This window comes from Nipponia nippon, unplaced genomic scaffold (genome assembly GCF_047370975.1).
Source record: "Nipponia nippon isolate SJK-2023a ecotype South Korea unplaced genomic scaffold, ASM4737097v1 scaffold_9, whole genome shotgun sequence".
In the NCBI taxonomy this organism is placed as follows: Eukaryota; Metazoa; Chordata; class Aves; order Pelecaniformes; family Threskiornithidae; genus Nipponia; species Nipponia nippon.
In genome coordinates this window covers 23,584,257-23,600,294 of record NW_028262413.1, presented here as the reverse complement: position 1 = coordinate 23,600,294, position 16,038 = coordinate 23,584,257, and the positions used below count along the sequence as shown (strand labels likewise).

The following is a 16,038-nucleotide window of genomic DNA, read 5'->3' as shown; positions in this document are numbered from 1 at the left end:
CCATGAGTAAAATTCTAATCGCTTTCTCCTGTCCAAGGCTTCTTTTCAGCTTCCTGCAAAATATAACTTTGCAATGGATGTTTATGGCAGAGTAAAGGGAAGAACAGGCCTGAAAGTTGTTGTGAAGGTCCTTGATCCTGCAGCCAACCAGTTTTACAACATGGCAAGAGAACTGTCTGATGAAATCCAAATTCAGGTATGATGATGTTCCTCACAGTTAATGTTTTAATATCTATTTCAGAGATGAATTAAAGTCTGTATTTGAAGTCAGGAATTTGAAATGCAAAGGAGTGGTTCCAGCTTTGGTTTATCTTTGAGCCCTTATTCTTCTTTGTATAATGTTCCGCTGTTTGGAAAACTCCAAGTTCCCCAAGTGTTGGTAAGGTTTACACTGAACAGTCACATACTGGTGTGATGCCTGAATGAAATTCAGGAGTTAGTTTTTGTTGTAGACCACCTGAAAGCGAGGTGACTTGTGTCTTGTGGATAAGCAGTGTTAGAGCTGTAAAAGAACTTTGCTGCTGTAGTTCCCCTCTGCACGAGAACATACTTCTTGTTTATAGTGCTTATCATGCATGTCTATGCAAGCATGTTAATTTGGGTCAGGAATTAGCTTCTGAAATGAATGTCCTGGTTGTTCCCACTTACCATGCTTTGGGGAGCAGTTTCAAAATATGCGAACTGGATTCCTTTAGATGGAACAAACCTGGAAAATGTGCTTGAGGAGTGCGCTTCATGGGCATTCAGTTCACGGGCTCAGACTTGGAGTAGTCTAAAGTAACTTGGGTGAATGCGGGGTCTCCCAACACCATTTCACTTGACAAATCTGCTTCTTTTTTCATACTGCTTCATAGTACAGCTCTAGCCATAGAAATGAATGCTCTTCAGAATAATTTGTAGAAGATACTGCTTACCCCATTCTCAAATATTCATGTTTAATTTTCTTTTTTTTTTTACCATATATATTATAGAAGGTAAAAAAAAAAAGTGTGCTATAGTTTTATTTGGGTTTTTTTTGTTTTGAAGGTGAGGTAAATGGAAATAAATTACTTGCTGCGCACAACAGTAGGCTAAAATGCCTTTTATTTTACAGGTGTTTGAAAAGCTTCATCTAGTCACTCCAGAAGTAGAAACAGAGCAGATCTTAATGTCACCAAATTCCTTTATTAAACTTCAGACAAACAGGTTAGTGATCAGTTTTCATACATCGATTTGTGTCAACAGTTTATCAAAACTGTAAAGCAATTCTGTTTGAAGTAAGCTGTTTCAATCTTTTTAAAAGAATATCACAGTACATCCCTATAATACACAACTTATCTGGCGATTAATAGTATCTTACCTGCACTCTTGGGCTCTGTCAAATCTTGTATTAGTTGGATTGTAGCTAGAAAATTCATTCACTATTTGGAACTTTTAGATCCTTATTTTAAAAGATGCTGAGCCAGTTAAAGCAGTAGCCTGCTTCCACTAGAATTTTTTTACGGGTGATCAAGGCTTTATTATTTATTATTTATTTTAAAATATTTCTCTGTATTTCTTACACAGAGGCTATGACTAGATTTTGAGATTAAACTCTCCTTTCCAAATGAGAAGTCCTTTTTACATAATCTGTTTTCAAAGACTGATGTTTCAGACTCATTTCAAGCTTGAAATTTGGTTTTCCTAGCATAAGAATGTGCAGATATAGACAACAGGACATATGCTGAGGGCAAGGCTTTAGATGCGTTTACTTTTTAAGAGGAGGGAACTGTTAGTTTCACTGGAGCTCCGGTGACCATGGTCATTCAGCATCTGCCTTTGTGGTCACTTACTAACATTGTTTTGCTATCTCTTCTGAGCAGTTTTTCTGATTAATTAGTCATTAAGTTGCTAGATATCAGTTTGTACATTTCTTTGTCCCATTACCTCCACTATCCAATGTTGGAGCCCCTATGTCTGAACTCAACCACCAAAGCCAATTACACTATTGCCAAGAAAAGGGCAACTAAAATCCAGCTTCAATGCTTTTTTCCCAGGATAATGTAGAGTATTTCTAGCTCAGTGGAGGAGCTTGGGAAGCAAAAAAAAAAAAAAAAAGTGATACTTAAAAGTAACTAATGTCCCGGAATGCCCACTAATTACAGTTTATGTATTTGCTCACTTTATTAATATGCAAATACCATGGTGAGTTATTCCAAAAATTAACCTTGTCCTACGAAACCATTTAAAGGAAACTGAGATCCACTTAATCAAGTCTCTGACTTTATCTCTAATACCAGCATTGGCCCTGGCAGAATAATCTCCCTCTAAATATTGATTACAGAAAATGATAGCAGAAGCTGCGTGTTGTAGCATTAGCCATTATTATTCAGAATCAAGTTTACATCAGTGAATGATGACACTGCAGGGCAGTGGATGGAAACTAGATTTCAATACATGCCTAAGCCCAGATAAGATTTCTTCCAAGTGAGCTTGAATCAGAACTTAAATTTTTCTTTCTTAGACTAGAACACGGGCTTCTCTGCTTTTATTGCAGACATGTCGCAAAAACACATACCAAATAGCAATCTTTTAGATTTGCATAATATATTGGTATAAATATGGTTTTACTCATTTAAGGGGGTCCCCTGTTTTTTTTTTTTGTTAGTTTTCTGTTTTGTTTGTTTTCTTAAGGGACCGAGTGGCTTCACTGAGTTACCGTGTCCTGGATGGACCAGATAAAGTTCCTGTTGTAAAAATTGATGAGAGAGGTTTCCTTAACTCTGGGTCTCTGATAGGATCATCAACAATTGAAGTGATTTCACAAGAATCATTTGGGATCAACCAGACCATTGTAGCTGCTGTTAAGGTAGTATCATCTCTCTTTCTTTGCAGTATTTTGTTAGAATTATATCTTTACTACTGCAACAGGGATGGCTAACTGCACGTTTTGAACTTCACTTCCGAAAAATGTGAAGTATAGGACTTAATAGTCAGTTCTGAGCTTTGAAAAAGGTTTAGTGTACTAAACTAGATGGATAAACATTAAATCCCAGCAAATTCTTAAATTTGGTACATTTTGCAAAAAGGCCTTTGTGTGCATGTGCCTTAAAAACTTGAGAAAAAAAAAAAGTTTGTCCTAAAAGTCTCTTAGAAGGCTGATAATTACAGAAGTTCAAATTAAAAAAAGATGTTAACGTCATAAACATGCATTTTGCAGTGTGTGAAAAAGGTAAATATCATCTGGAGTAATGAAATAAATGCAGCATCTGTTGTGAGGTACCTAAGTGATATCTAGATTTTCAAGATATTAGAGATGTAACTGTACGGTGCCCAAAAAATTTTATTTTCTCTGCTGTTTCCCAGCAGCTCAGCTTTTACATATAATGAGAATCTCTGCATGAGAAAGCCTATCTTATCAAATGAAATAATTTAGCTGCTGTTGCCTGTATTTGGTGAGCTGGCAAGGAGCATGTCCAAGGCTGCCCTATGTACCTAAGCTATACAGAAATGTGGATGCTTCAGGGAAGGACAGATCTGTAGCAAAACTCAGCAGTTTGTTTCCAGGCTAATGAAACATGTTTCTTTCTCAAAACTTCATCTGTTGATTGAATGCTGTTATATGAAGTCTAACTATCTTACTGGTTGAGCACTTAGGACATAAGGGAACGTATGTCCTTCATTTCTGTTCAAAAGTCCTTGTGCCAAGAACTTTCTACATCTGGCAACAGGAGCCTTGAGTTACCCACTGCTCCACTTCCTCTTATCTCTTTTTACTCTGTCAGCATCTTTCCTATGTCCCAGCTTAAAGGAGAAAGACATATAATTGAGTGCTGACTTTATAATAATAAAACTTACAAATAATTTAATCACTGTGAAGTGGCTTGATCGTTTTTTTTTTTAATATGAATTTTGTTTCTTACCATAATGTTCGGCTTTTTCTGTAGGACAGCGTGTAGATCTGTCCTCCTGGGTAGAGAATGAAAAAAGAAATGGTGGCTTAGTTTCACTAATGCCACTCCTGCTGCTGTGGTGGCAGTGAATTTCTACAGCTCTGTTATAAATGACCTTGTTTCTTCCCTTCACTGCTGTATCCAGCGGATGAAAGACATCTGATGAGTTTGGGGTTGGCTCAAATGACATTTAGTCAGCATATAGTGGTACTGAAGTTAAATTCTCCCTTTGTGCATTCTTTCCGTACACAGTTAGGATATCACAGAACTGTGGAGTCAGTGCACTATGATATTAAGCTTGTGAGCTCTTTGTAGTAGCAACCATCTCAGTTCAGCATCTTGTACAACTGATTTGTTTTCCTGTACTTATTAGGACTATACTACTTTTATGGAAATAATATTTTTAACCTCACAGTAACCCCGTGAGGTAATACAGTGCTGCTGCCTTCATTTTATGGATGAAGAACTGAGAGTTTGAGTGGTTTTGTTGAAGGTCATGTAGAAAAACTTGTGACAGAGCAGAAGATGAGCTACAATCTGTTGTGTCGTTCTAAGGCAGAGTTTTCTCCTTTAAGCTGTCCTTCCTTTCATAAGTTCTTGTTTTGTCTGTTTACAACTGTACACAATTAAGAACCAAACTGCTGAAGCAGCATCACTTAACACTTAGACCTTCAACTTTGTTAAAAAAAATACTATATTATATAAGCCAAGGAGGACAGTGGAAGTAAGGAGTGACAGTATGCTTAGCATGAAAGCAAGCTAAGCACTTGCCTGTACCAGCTGTACTCAACAGAATATTTCTTTAAAATTAAAAATACTTTAAAAACTGAGATGCTTTAACAGTAAATAGCTGTTTTCATCAATATTAAATTTAGCAGTTGTCCCTTGTGGGACAGTTTCTGAGATTTTAAAGTAAAGCAAGCTGGAAAATCTGTCACGGAAATGGCATTTTTGTTAGCTTATATCCTCAGCTAGTTGGGCAGATGACTGTATTCACTGATATTTTGACTGATTATATCAGCCCGTGGAGTAGACAGTTGTATATACTGATATTCTAGCCACTTTTTTTTTTTTAGACTCACCAAAGATGCTATTTGCTTGAGGCCAAATTTGTCCTTTCTAAGTTTTGACATGTACATTTTCAGATTGCTAAGTTTTACATTTTAGCTGAGCCTCTTAGGTCAGAAAAAAGGGATTTTCCTACAAGATAAGCTTGAGGGCTTCTTTTAAAATAGTTTTCTCTATATTTTTGAGGGTTTTTGCTTTCTCTATCCTTCCATTATTTATTTTCCAACAACTGTAACAGAAAGAACAGATATAGTTCTTTTTGTTGGGTAATTCTCCTAGTTAACCTAGATAAGTTAATCAAGAATAGTAATATGTTATTTTAAAAAGCAAAAAAAAAAAAAAAAAGGTTGTGAAGTCTTTGTCTTCAGACTAACTTCCTTCATTGGAGTGTTACTGCAAAAATGTGGAAGTGTGCACATATGGATAATCTAGCAGGCTTTTCTAAAGAATTTGGAGCAGAAGTCCCAAACTTCTGTCTTGGTTGAGGAGAGGCACTGAGGCAACAAAAAGCAGCCTGCTGACCAGTTAGGATTTGTCAGATGCCAGTTCTGACTGCTTTTGTCTGTTACACTTCTATCAGCCCATGCCTCAGAGGACAGCCTGACTGCAGCATACAGCCCGCAGTAACAAGGCAAGTGTGCCTGGTGATGGGTCAGAAAAACCACCCCAGCACACAACTCCAGAGGAAAGATAGTGGGTGTTGTTCCTTCCCACCTCTGGGAGCCCTGTTGTCAGACCACTGTGGGCCTGTCTGAGGGGCAGCAGTTTGTAGCATCTATGATGTAATTTGACAAGGATAACTAGGGAACAGCTTTGCAGCTATTGCTCATGTTTCCTCTGCTGGGCCAACCTTTGCTCAAACAGAGCCAAGGCTGTTAGAAACCACCTGTGTCATCTTCGCTTTCCCACCTGGTGCACCTTAATGCCATCTTTGCCTCAGTCTTTAATAGTCAGACTGGTCATCCTCAGGGGTTTTCAGGTCCCTGAGCTGGCAGATGGAGATAGGATGCAGAATAAGTCCCAGTTGTCAAAGAGGTGGCAGTCACTGACCTGCTCCTCCACCTGGATGCCCACAAGTCTATGGGCCCAGATGGGATCCACCCAAGGATACTGAGGGAGCTGGTAGAGGAGCTTGCCAAGCCACTCTCCATCATTTATCAGCAGTCCTCGTCAACCAGGGAGGTCCCAGATGACTGGAAGTTAGCAAATGTGACGCCCCTCTACAAGAAGTGTCGGAAGGAGGATCCGGGGAACTACAGGGCTGTCGGACTGACCTTGGTGCCGGGAAAGGTCGTGGAGCAGATCATCCTGAGTGCCGTTACGCGGCACATGCAGGACAGCCAGGGTATCAGGCTCAGCCAGCATGGGTTTATGCAAGGGAGATCCTGCTTCACTAACCTGGTCTCCTTCTATGACAAGGTGACCCGCTTAGTGGATGAGGGGAAGGCTGTGGCTGTTGTCTGCTTGGACCTCAGCAAGGCCTTTGACACTGTCTCCCACAGCATTCTCCTGGAGAAGCTGGCTGCTCATGGCTTGGATAAGTGCACTCTGCGCTGGGTTAAAAACTGGCTGGATGGCTGAGCCCAGAGAGTGGTGGTGAATTGAGTCAAACCCAGGTGGCGGCTGGTCACGAGTGGTGTTCCCCAGGGCTCAGTGTTGGGGCAAGTTCTGTTTTATATTTTTATCAATGATCTGGATGAGGGGATCGAGTGCACCCTCAGTAAGTTTGCAGATGACACCAAGTTGGGCGGGAGTGTCGATCTGCTGGAGGGTAGGAAGGCCCTACAGAGGGACCAGGACAGGCTGGACCATTGGGCCAAGGCCAACTGTATGAGGTTCAACAAGGCTAAGTGCTGGGTCCTGCACTTGGGTCACAACAACCCCATGCAACGCTACAGGCTTGGGGAAGAGTGGCTGGAAAGTTGCCTGGCAGAAAAGGACCGGGGGTGTTGGTTGACAGCCGCCTGAACATGAGCCAGCAGTGTGCTCAGGTGGCCAAGAGGGCCAATGGCATCCTGGCTTGTATCAGGAATAGTGTGGCCAGCAGGCCCAGGGAGGTGATAGTGCCCCCGTACTTGGCACTGGTGAGGCCGCACCTTGAGTACTGTGTTCAGTTTTGGGCGCCTCACTACAAGAAGGACGTGAAGGTGCTGGAGCGTGCCCAAAGAAGGGCAATGAAGTTGGTGAAGGGTCTAGAGCACAAGTCTTAAGAGGAGGGGCTGAGGGAGCTGGGGTTGTTTAGCCTGGAGAAGAGGAGGCTGAGGGGAGACCTTATTGCTCTCTACAACTACCTGAAAGGAGGTTGTAGCGAGGTGGGGGTCGGTCTCTTCTCCTAAGTAGCAAGTGACAGGACGAGAGGAAATGGCCTTAAGCTGCGCCAGGGGAGGTTTAGGTTGGATATTAGGAAAAACTTTTTCACCGAAAGGGTAGTCAGGCATTGGAACAGGCTGCCCAGGGAAGTGGTTGAGTCTCCATCCCTGGAGGTATTTCAAAGATGAGTAGATGTGGTGCTTGAGGACGTGGTTTAGTGGTGGACTTGGCAGTGCTAGGTAAACGGTTGGACTTGATGATCTTAAGGGTCTTTTCCAACCTTAACGATTCTATGATTCTGTGAATCTAAGGGAACTGGGGAAACAGTGACCATTTCATCCCCGTACTCTCACATACATTGCAAGTTACTCCTCTTCTAGTAACTTGGGAATGATTTACACTTTTTATTTCAAGAATTACTGGGAGAGAAGTCTAGGGGCAACTTGTTCTCTTGCATATCCAGGAAGTCTTAACAGTTTTAATTCATAGGATAATAATGTAGTCTCTTAAGTCTGTGGTGTGTATTTCTACATCATTATTGCTTGCTTGAATTCCCAGTGCTATTAGAGAAAAATACTAAGAAATCTGATGGGAAGGTGTAAAGACGACAGAAACCATTCTTGGCAGTGCTCAATGACAGGGCAAGAGGGAACGCACACGAATTGAAACATGTGATATTCCGTCTGAACATAGGGCAGCACTTTTTTTTACTGTGGTGGCTGTTGAACACTGGCATAGATTGCCCAGAGAGATTGTGGAGTCTGCATCCTAGGAGATGCTCAAGACCTGACTGCACGTGATCCTGGGCACCTGGCTCTAGCCCAGCTTGAGCAGGGTGGGCTGGACTAGACAGTCTCCAGAGGCCCTCTTTAACCTCAGTTATTCTGTGATTGTGTGAAATACATGAACTGATAATAAGAGCGCCATGTCTCAGTACTGTCATATGGCTAAACATATAGCAAGTGGTTCATAAAGGAAGCTTTGTATATTTGCATAAGAACCATTTTAGATTATGGTTTTTATAGAGGCACCAAAAAAAGCAATTTGATTTTGCTTTTCACTGCTGATGTTTTTACAGGTCTACCCCATCTCATACTTAAGAATCTCCATGAGTCCTATTCTGCACACGCAAAACAAAGAGGCATTATTGGCTCTTCCCCTGGGTGTGACACTGACATTTACAGTCCATTTTCATGATAACTCTGGAGATACTTTTCATTCACATAATTCTGTGCTCAACTTTGCAACGAACAGGTAGGTATCTATCATGGGTGTTAATTACAGAGAACAAAAAAGGCCAAATACACATAGCCCATCCACAGCAAGGAACGAAGATTGTTCCAAAGATATCAAGTGGAGATATAGCTTGAACTGAGATTAGCAAAGAAAGGTTTTCGTCTGTGCGGTCTTTAGAGGCACCTTAGCAGAAAGAAGAGTTCCAGTTAGCAGTAGATATTCTTTAGCAAATGGAAAGTTGCCCAGATAAGGATGATCCCTGGTGGGGCCTGCTGCAGTACATTTCTGCTTTAAGTGACTCTGAATCATCAGATTGCATACATCAGTGGCCTATATAAACAATTGATCTTATTAGCGTTTGCCTCATCTTGCCTCTTTTCTCCTAGTGCTTTGTTACACTGACTCACTTAAGTCTTATGTAAGATGGTGAATGTTCTGGATCAGGGGCTGTCTCTTCAGATATGCTTGTACAGCCTTTGCACAGCAAAGCCAGGCCTCAAAAGGCCTTTCAGTCTCTGCCTCAAAGAATAATAAATATTATAAAACAGCCTTTTTTGGTAATAAGTAAACAATCACTAATTCCATTGCTATAACATAGCTTGTTTTCTGCAGAACACCTTGCAGTTGTAACACAGTGATCATGATTAAAACAAAAAAAAAAAAATAAAAAAAAAGTTTAATGCAAGATTTTCTCCTTCTCCTACATAAATCATCTGCAGAAATTTCTATAGCATACAGACGTCCCTGAGATAACACTGCCTTAGCTTCCAAAATAGATGACACAGAGCTGCTTCAGCATAGGGCTAATTATTAGCTCTAGAGAGAGAAGCACTGCTTATTAACCTCAGGTGCAGCACTGTAGTGACCCAGCTCTACTGCTGTCAAGACCTTCACCGTCTCTGCGTGGTGCTGCCAGGGTGGCAGTCTTTGTGCTGGGTGCACTTGTAAGTGCTCAGTGTGTCAGTGCATTTGGGAATGCTGAGTTTAGGTAAATATCAGAACTCTGATTCGAATGTGATTTAGCTTTATAAAGTTACGGCTGGAAAGCTGCATATTGGTGTTTAAATTTTTTTGTTTTTTAACTCCCTGAGGGAAGGGAAAAGAGACAGATTACCTCATTCTAAAGTTCTACAATTCTTAAAATTAGGAAGTAGTTCTCATACATGATTATGACCTCAGTATTCCCTCAGCATAACGATGCGAGAACTGAAATTTGCCTCAGTAGCACCTAAATCATTTTTGTATTTTCCTTATTTTGTTAGACTTCATTAGATGATAATCATTGCTGAAACAAGAAGTCAACCATCTGAAGAGTTCAATACCTACTATTTATTGTAGAGATACTGACATTAGCACACTTGCCTTAACATAAAAGCATTTCTTTTTATCTGTAGGGATGACTTTGTACAGATTGGGAAAGGAGCCACAAACAACACATTTGTAATCCGGACTGTAAATGTAGGTTTGACCTTGCTTAAAGTCTGGGATGCAGAACACAGTGGAATTGCAGACTATGTCCCGCTTCCTGTGCAACATGCCATTTTTCCCGAACTTACAGATGTGGTGGTAGGTGATGTCCTCTGTTTGAGTACGTCACTGATAAACCAGGAAGGTAAGCGGCACTTCAGTTGCTGTGTTTTTGCAGCTATATAATTTGACATCGGTGTGACTCTTTCTCATTCTCAGGAAAACTAAATGCATAATTTATGATGTTTGTTCAGAATCAAATGTCACTGTTCTAGTTAATGATAAAAATAGGTTTGATCAGCTCCTCTAATTTTAATTGTACCATGCAATATGTCACTTGTATTGAATTAATGAGTATCAGACTTCAGATATTTCCATTCTGTTAGCTTGAAAGGCTTGGTTTTTATGGGAATCATGCAGAGTCACGACTGTCTAACTTCACTTACTGTATTTGGTTCTTAATATTAACAGGCTTTTGTCAGAGTAACTGCAAGTCAGTTTGGTGTTGGGCTGCCAGCCTTCCACTGCATAAGACCCTAGAATCTAGTTTCTGTGAATGGGAAAGTGTGTGTACCTATGCTGCCCGTGCAGTGGGTACATACATATAAACACCAATGTGATAATGAAATGCTTCAGTTAGCATAATTTGTTGAACAGTGTCCAAATGGTGTGTCTTCTCAGGCCTGCCAGGTGTGTGGAGCTCCTCAATAAGTAGCGTTCTTCAAGTTGACTCCAAGACTGGCGTAGCAGTGGCAAGGGATTCTGGTGTTGTCACTGTCTATTACGAGATTCCTGGATTACTTAAAACATACAGAGAGGTGAGGCACTGGTAAATCCTACCAGAACTGCTGAAGTTTGCTTGCTTCAAGTGCTTTTTCACCAAAAATGTGTTCTATGATTTTTTTTTTTGTTAGAAATATTTAGAAACATTCTTTTTAAAGGAAAAAGTATTAGAAATGCAAATGGTTGGAAAGTATTTGGTATGTGTCCGAACACGTTTGAGTTTTTTAATCATCTATGTTAAGGAGGATAATTTACCATAATAGTTTGTATTTCTGTTTTTAGCCTCTACTGTTCTTATATTGTACATTTTGATTTCTTTGCTTGGCTAAGTTGTTTCCAGATGCTAAACAATTTTTGAGTATGGCTGCTTTTATGAATGAAGTTTCACTGCAGGACGAGATGCCAACGAGAACTTTCTAAAGTGTTGTACCATATTACTATGCATCACTGATCAGAACTACTCAAATTATTTTGTTTATCTACAGTGTAATCGTGCTGTTGACACAATTCACTCTGTCAGCTAACATAAGCAGTAGATATTCTTTGTAAATTAAATTTAGACATAGAGCTTTATGCCTATTAACTTCTGGGGGTTGGGTAGAAAGAAAAAAATGTTTTTACTAGCTTAAATTGCCTCGAAAGGCAGTTTCTAAAATTAAAGAAATGTAGGAGTTCTTAAAAAGAGAAACACCTCTTGGAGTCTTCTCTTCTGTTATACATACAAGGATGTGTGCATTTCACAATCAGTCCAGTCTGGTTTTGCCTTTAATTTTTATTTGATAAAACAGGTTTTGGTAACAATGTACTTCATCCTTTTTTCAGATATTGATTAATATACCTCAGAGGACTACAGCAATGCATGTAAGTGGAGTGAAAACAAGCTTACAAGGAGTTGCAGCCTCAAAAGTTATAGTTTCAGTTGGGGAAAGAAGTAAAAATTTGAAAGGTATGATGGAAAAAAAAAATCTTTATGCTAATTGTTTATTGTATGTTTGTATATTCATGATAGGTGTTTTTGGTTTGTGTTTTGGGTTTTTTTTGTTTGTTTTTAAGGGTCTGTGAAGCTGATGTAGCAAGATCTCTATGAACCTCTAGTGACTTTCTGGAATCCCAGAAGCTCTAGAAGAATCTAGGGCTACATTACAGAATTTGGAGAGTGTTCTGGGGCAGTATTAAGATTTCACAACTAATAAAATCAGTAGATAATAGAAGTGTAATTTTTGATCATATCAAAAACAGTTAATAGGCAATCAGCTGATTGTGTGCTTATTGCCTTCTTGAAGTTACTGTTTTTTCTTACTGAACATATTTAAAGTAACCATCCTTAAATAGTTTACAGAAATTATCAGCAATTAGAATCAATACAAAGATTAAGCATCATATTGTGTCCTCTATTTAATAAGCTGTATTTTGTTTGATTATGGTCCCTTCTAGGTTTTAGCTTAACACTTAGCACTTGTTCAAATAGTATTTTATTGTGCCTTATGTAAATTATTAGCCTACCAAAAAACCATCTTGCCAGATACTAAAAATATAAATCATAGAATCATTTAGGCTGGAAAAGACCCTTAAGATCATCAAGTCCAACCATTAACCCACCAATGCCAAGTCCCCCACTGAACCATGTCCCTAAGCACCACATCTACCTGTCTTTGAAATACCTCCAGGGATGGGGACTCAACCACTTCCCTGGGCAGCCTGTTCCAGAAATCGAGACTCCCAGGATCATATAAGTTATTCAACAGACACATCCGAGCTGAAAATTCTTTCTAGTTCATTCTTTCCTGTAAATAAATTATTCCTGTAAAAAAAAACCCACAATATGTAACATTTTCATTTGCTGCCTCTTTGGGATTAGACCTGAGAGAGGACAGCTGTCTATGATTTCCAGGTATTTTAAGATCGTCATAACCTTGTCAAACTATTTCAGAAGGTGGCAGAATAACCTGATATTTCAAGCCATGGTTTTGCTTTTAATTAATTAAAAATTACTTAGTTAGAATTTTCTTTTCTAATTAATTAGAGATTATTTTTTTTTTTCTTCCCCTTAGGGGAGTGCTTGCCTGCTCAGATTGAAGCCATTGCTGAATTACAACCACAGTCCATTATCAATTGCCACCTAGATTTTAACAATAATGCGTTTGACTTCCCAGCACGTGATATTTTTATAACAGAACCTGGATTTGATGCAGTTTCAGGTAAGATGAGACAAGATGCCACACTCCAAGCAGACATTTTGAATTCTGCTGTGGTTTAGTCCAAATGCCCTTTGACCCAGCAGATTTCTTTCTGAAGCCTCTGAGCTTTGCTATGTAGGATTTGAGGCTTCAGTGAATTGTTAACATGTACTCTCCTTGTTTTAACTAGGGTTTTCTGCATGTGACAAAGACATTTGTTTTCGGAGAAAGCCAGAAATCAGTGGCAGCCCATTTCATATGTTTTTCAAAGTTGTAGTAGTAAGTCAGGATGAAACTCAGAAGCATTATTTTACTTGAGGGGGGAGGAAACAAACTTTGATACATTTTTTGACCACAAATTCAGGTCCTAATTTTGCAAATTACTACTCATATCTTTGTAGGTATGTAGACAGTCCAATGGTACCTTGAGACAGAAGTGATGGTATTGCAGAATGTAGACATAATACACTGGGGTCACACACTTTATAGAGCTAGCAGCTGCCATCTTTTACTCCAGCTGAACTGTACAAAAAATAGATTGCCTGTGTACAACTTAATTTAGAAAAGAATATCAGGCCCTGTGTTTGTTTAGCTATGGAAGCAAAACACTTTGTTTTGCAGCCACTACAAATGAGCACTCAGGTGACAAATATTCTAAAATAGGGTATCTCTGCAGCTGTGAACATCCAGTGGCTCTTTTAGGTGTTTACTTGCCATATATCAGTGCCTTTACCGTATACTTAAGTGCAGTGGAAGTTAAGACTAGGGATAAGAGAAGCAATCATGAATTTTAATGTCTGTGTACTAAGGATCTTTAGATTTCACCAAATTATGCTCTACAGAGTCAGATATTCTATGTGTTTGATGTTGGCCTTTTAAAAGCCCTGCCACTGTAGTTGTTCCAGTATAACTAACCTCAGTGATTAAAATGAGGGAAACAGCGTAAATGTGAAAATCTGGTGAAAGTAATACATTTTGTATTCTTTGTATTCTGCAATTTAAACATTTCTGGAATTGATCATGCTTTCAAACTTACTTCTGCAACCTGAGTGCTGTAATTTCTTATGAAAGGTAGAATTCTTATGTATCCCCAAAACAACATGAAGTGGGACTTAAAAGGAAGAGAAATTACTAGATACTGTGCAAATGGAAATAAAATTGTGGAAGTCTACAACATATGTTAGTGTTTTATAACTATAACATGATTTTAAAAAGAACCATCATGGGCTGTATGGAAATAACATTAATTGTCTGTTAGATCAGTCCCTGTACCCATTGTGTAAAACACTTATACCTTGCATAATAGTGGCTGCCTCTGTTACTTTGTTATGGAAAGAATATAAGAGGAAAACGTGTACCTAGCGAGTTCTGCTTGTTACTTATGCTGTGTGTCTTCCACACTGTGGGAATTTTTTACTATCTTTATCACTAATAATAGACAAATGGGTCCCATAAGAGACTAGACACATGGTGAATATCTAACCTTTAAAGAAGCTTTTAAAATAATAAACCATGCCTCCACAGAATTGATGATGGTGATGGTAACTGACTAAAATTTTAACATTAGGTGAAGAGAATACGAAATGTTAAATTTTGTTTTCAGTAAAGCCTTTCTATCAATATTAGCATAAATGTTACATTCCAAGTGGAATTGAGTCTCACTTGCATATTAAAATAAAATCTGACTGGAAACTGCCATTTTAGTGTTTTTACCATGATGTTTAGTTTGGGACAAGAAATATCTTCTGTTGTTTTAGTACTGGGATTGTGACACTTGGACCAGCAGACACACTGTCCCATTCACCTACACACTCCTGATCTTGCTGTTTGTTGAATTTTACCACCTTTTTTAGCTCTTCTCTAAAGACGTCATGGAAGTCTCAGTCTGTGTGGAGAAAAAAAAACAAAGATGAGCAATTAACAGTCAAACTGCTTTTGTTTCTATAGGGCATTACACCTGTTCCATCACAATGCACAGGCTTACTGACAAGCAGCTGAAGCATCTCAGCATGAGTAAAACTGCACTCAGAGTTACAGCATCAATCCAAGGCAGCCACTTCTCTGGGGAGCAGATCAGCACTGAGGTGCCATTCAATCCTGGCTTTTATGCTGACCAAACGGAAATGCTTTTAAGTAACCATTACACAAGCTCTGATGTGAAAATTTTTGGTGCCACTGAAATTCTTGATACCCTGGAGGTGAGTCTATTGCTGGAAGGTATCACAACACAGTTGAAAGCATTTTGAACTGTTACGTGCAACATTCTAACAAAGGCACCCTGTGCCACCTTTACCATGTCAAGATTGTTCCTGAGATGATTTGGAAATACTCTTCTCGGAATGTATTCCTCTTCAGTTTTCACTTTTGTTTTGGGGTAGTAGAAATGTGTCAGGCTCACCTGCGTGCTAGCTGGAGTGTGTTAACCAGCTCACAGGTGGGGAAGCAGAAAATCTGCCTGATCTCTAGTGGCAGGGGTAGGTTCTTGCCCACTTACTTATTTGGCTGCCTGTGGTTCACGTAGCCCAGTAAACGATGCTTTGATTTTTGCCTGTATGGAGTTAGTCCAGACCCACAGAAACAGCAGTTAATAGGGCAACCTTAACAATAAACAAGGGTGAAGTGCTGCAGGTGTCACTGTAAAGTTACAACCAAGTCCGACTCCTGCTGAGGGGTGAGTTGCTCTCTGTTTGTGTGGAATAACGTATTTCTGATGTGTGGCCTGGAAGATGGATGTGTGCTGTGCTTTCTCAAACTGTCTATTTCAGGTTGTTTTTTTTCCTCGGCAGGTGAAATGTGGGTCACCAACAGTGAAGGCGTTTGAGAAAGAGAAGTCCTATGGGCTGCCTAGTTATGTAGTCTACACCGTTAGTCTGTCTGATCCAAGAGTTTCAAGCCAGGGATCCTTATCAACCACTCTAACTGTCTCTAGTCCTATGACTGACCAGTCTATTACTATCCCAGTGACAGTGATTTACTTGACTGACAGAACCACTGCACCAGTGAGACGTAAGTTTATCTCTAGACTTCATATGCCAGAATAAACCTCTAACTTCCATTAATGTTCATGAGGTTATAAAATTTGGTGC

At 39.5% G+C, this 16,038-nt stretch overlaps 1 protein-coding gene across 2 annotated transcripts in view; it reads left to right on the top strand.

Moving 5' to 3' along the window:
• The window catches only part of NUP210 (nucleoporin 210), a 71,440-nt gene that overhangs the window by 49,187 nt on the left and 6,215 nt on the right, over window positions 1-16,038 (top strand). For both annotated transcript variants that reach the window (XM_087744663.1, XM_087744662.1), the window contains exons 28-37: window positions 38-196; window positions 1,094-1,185; window positions 2,653-2,827; window positions 8,368-8,543; window positions 9,920-10,137; window positions 10,674-10,810; window positions 11,598-11,721; window positions 12,827-12,973; window positions 14,900-15,150; window positions 15,739-15,958. In XM_087744663.1, the coding sequence (XP_087600789.1) occupies window positions 38-196; window positions 1,094-1,185; window positions 2,653-2,827; window positions 8,368-8,543; window positions 9,920-10,137; window positions 10,674-10,810; window positions 11,598-11,721; window positions 12,827-12,973; window positions 14,900-15,150; window positions 15,739-15,958 (1,699 nt within the window). The remainder of the gene's footprint in view (window positions 1-37; window positions 197-1,093; window positions 1,186-2,652; window positions 2,828-8,367; window positions 8,544-9,919; window positions 10,138-10,673; window positions 10,811-11,597; window positions 11,722-12,826; window positions 12,974-14,899; window positions 15,151-15,738; window positions 15,959-16,038) is intronic.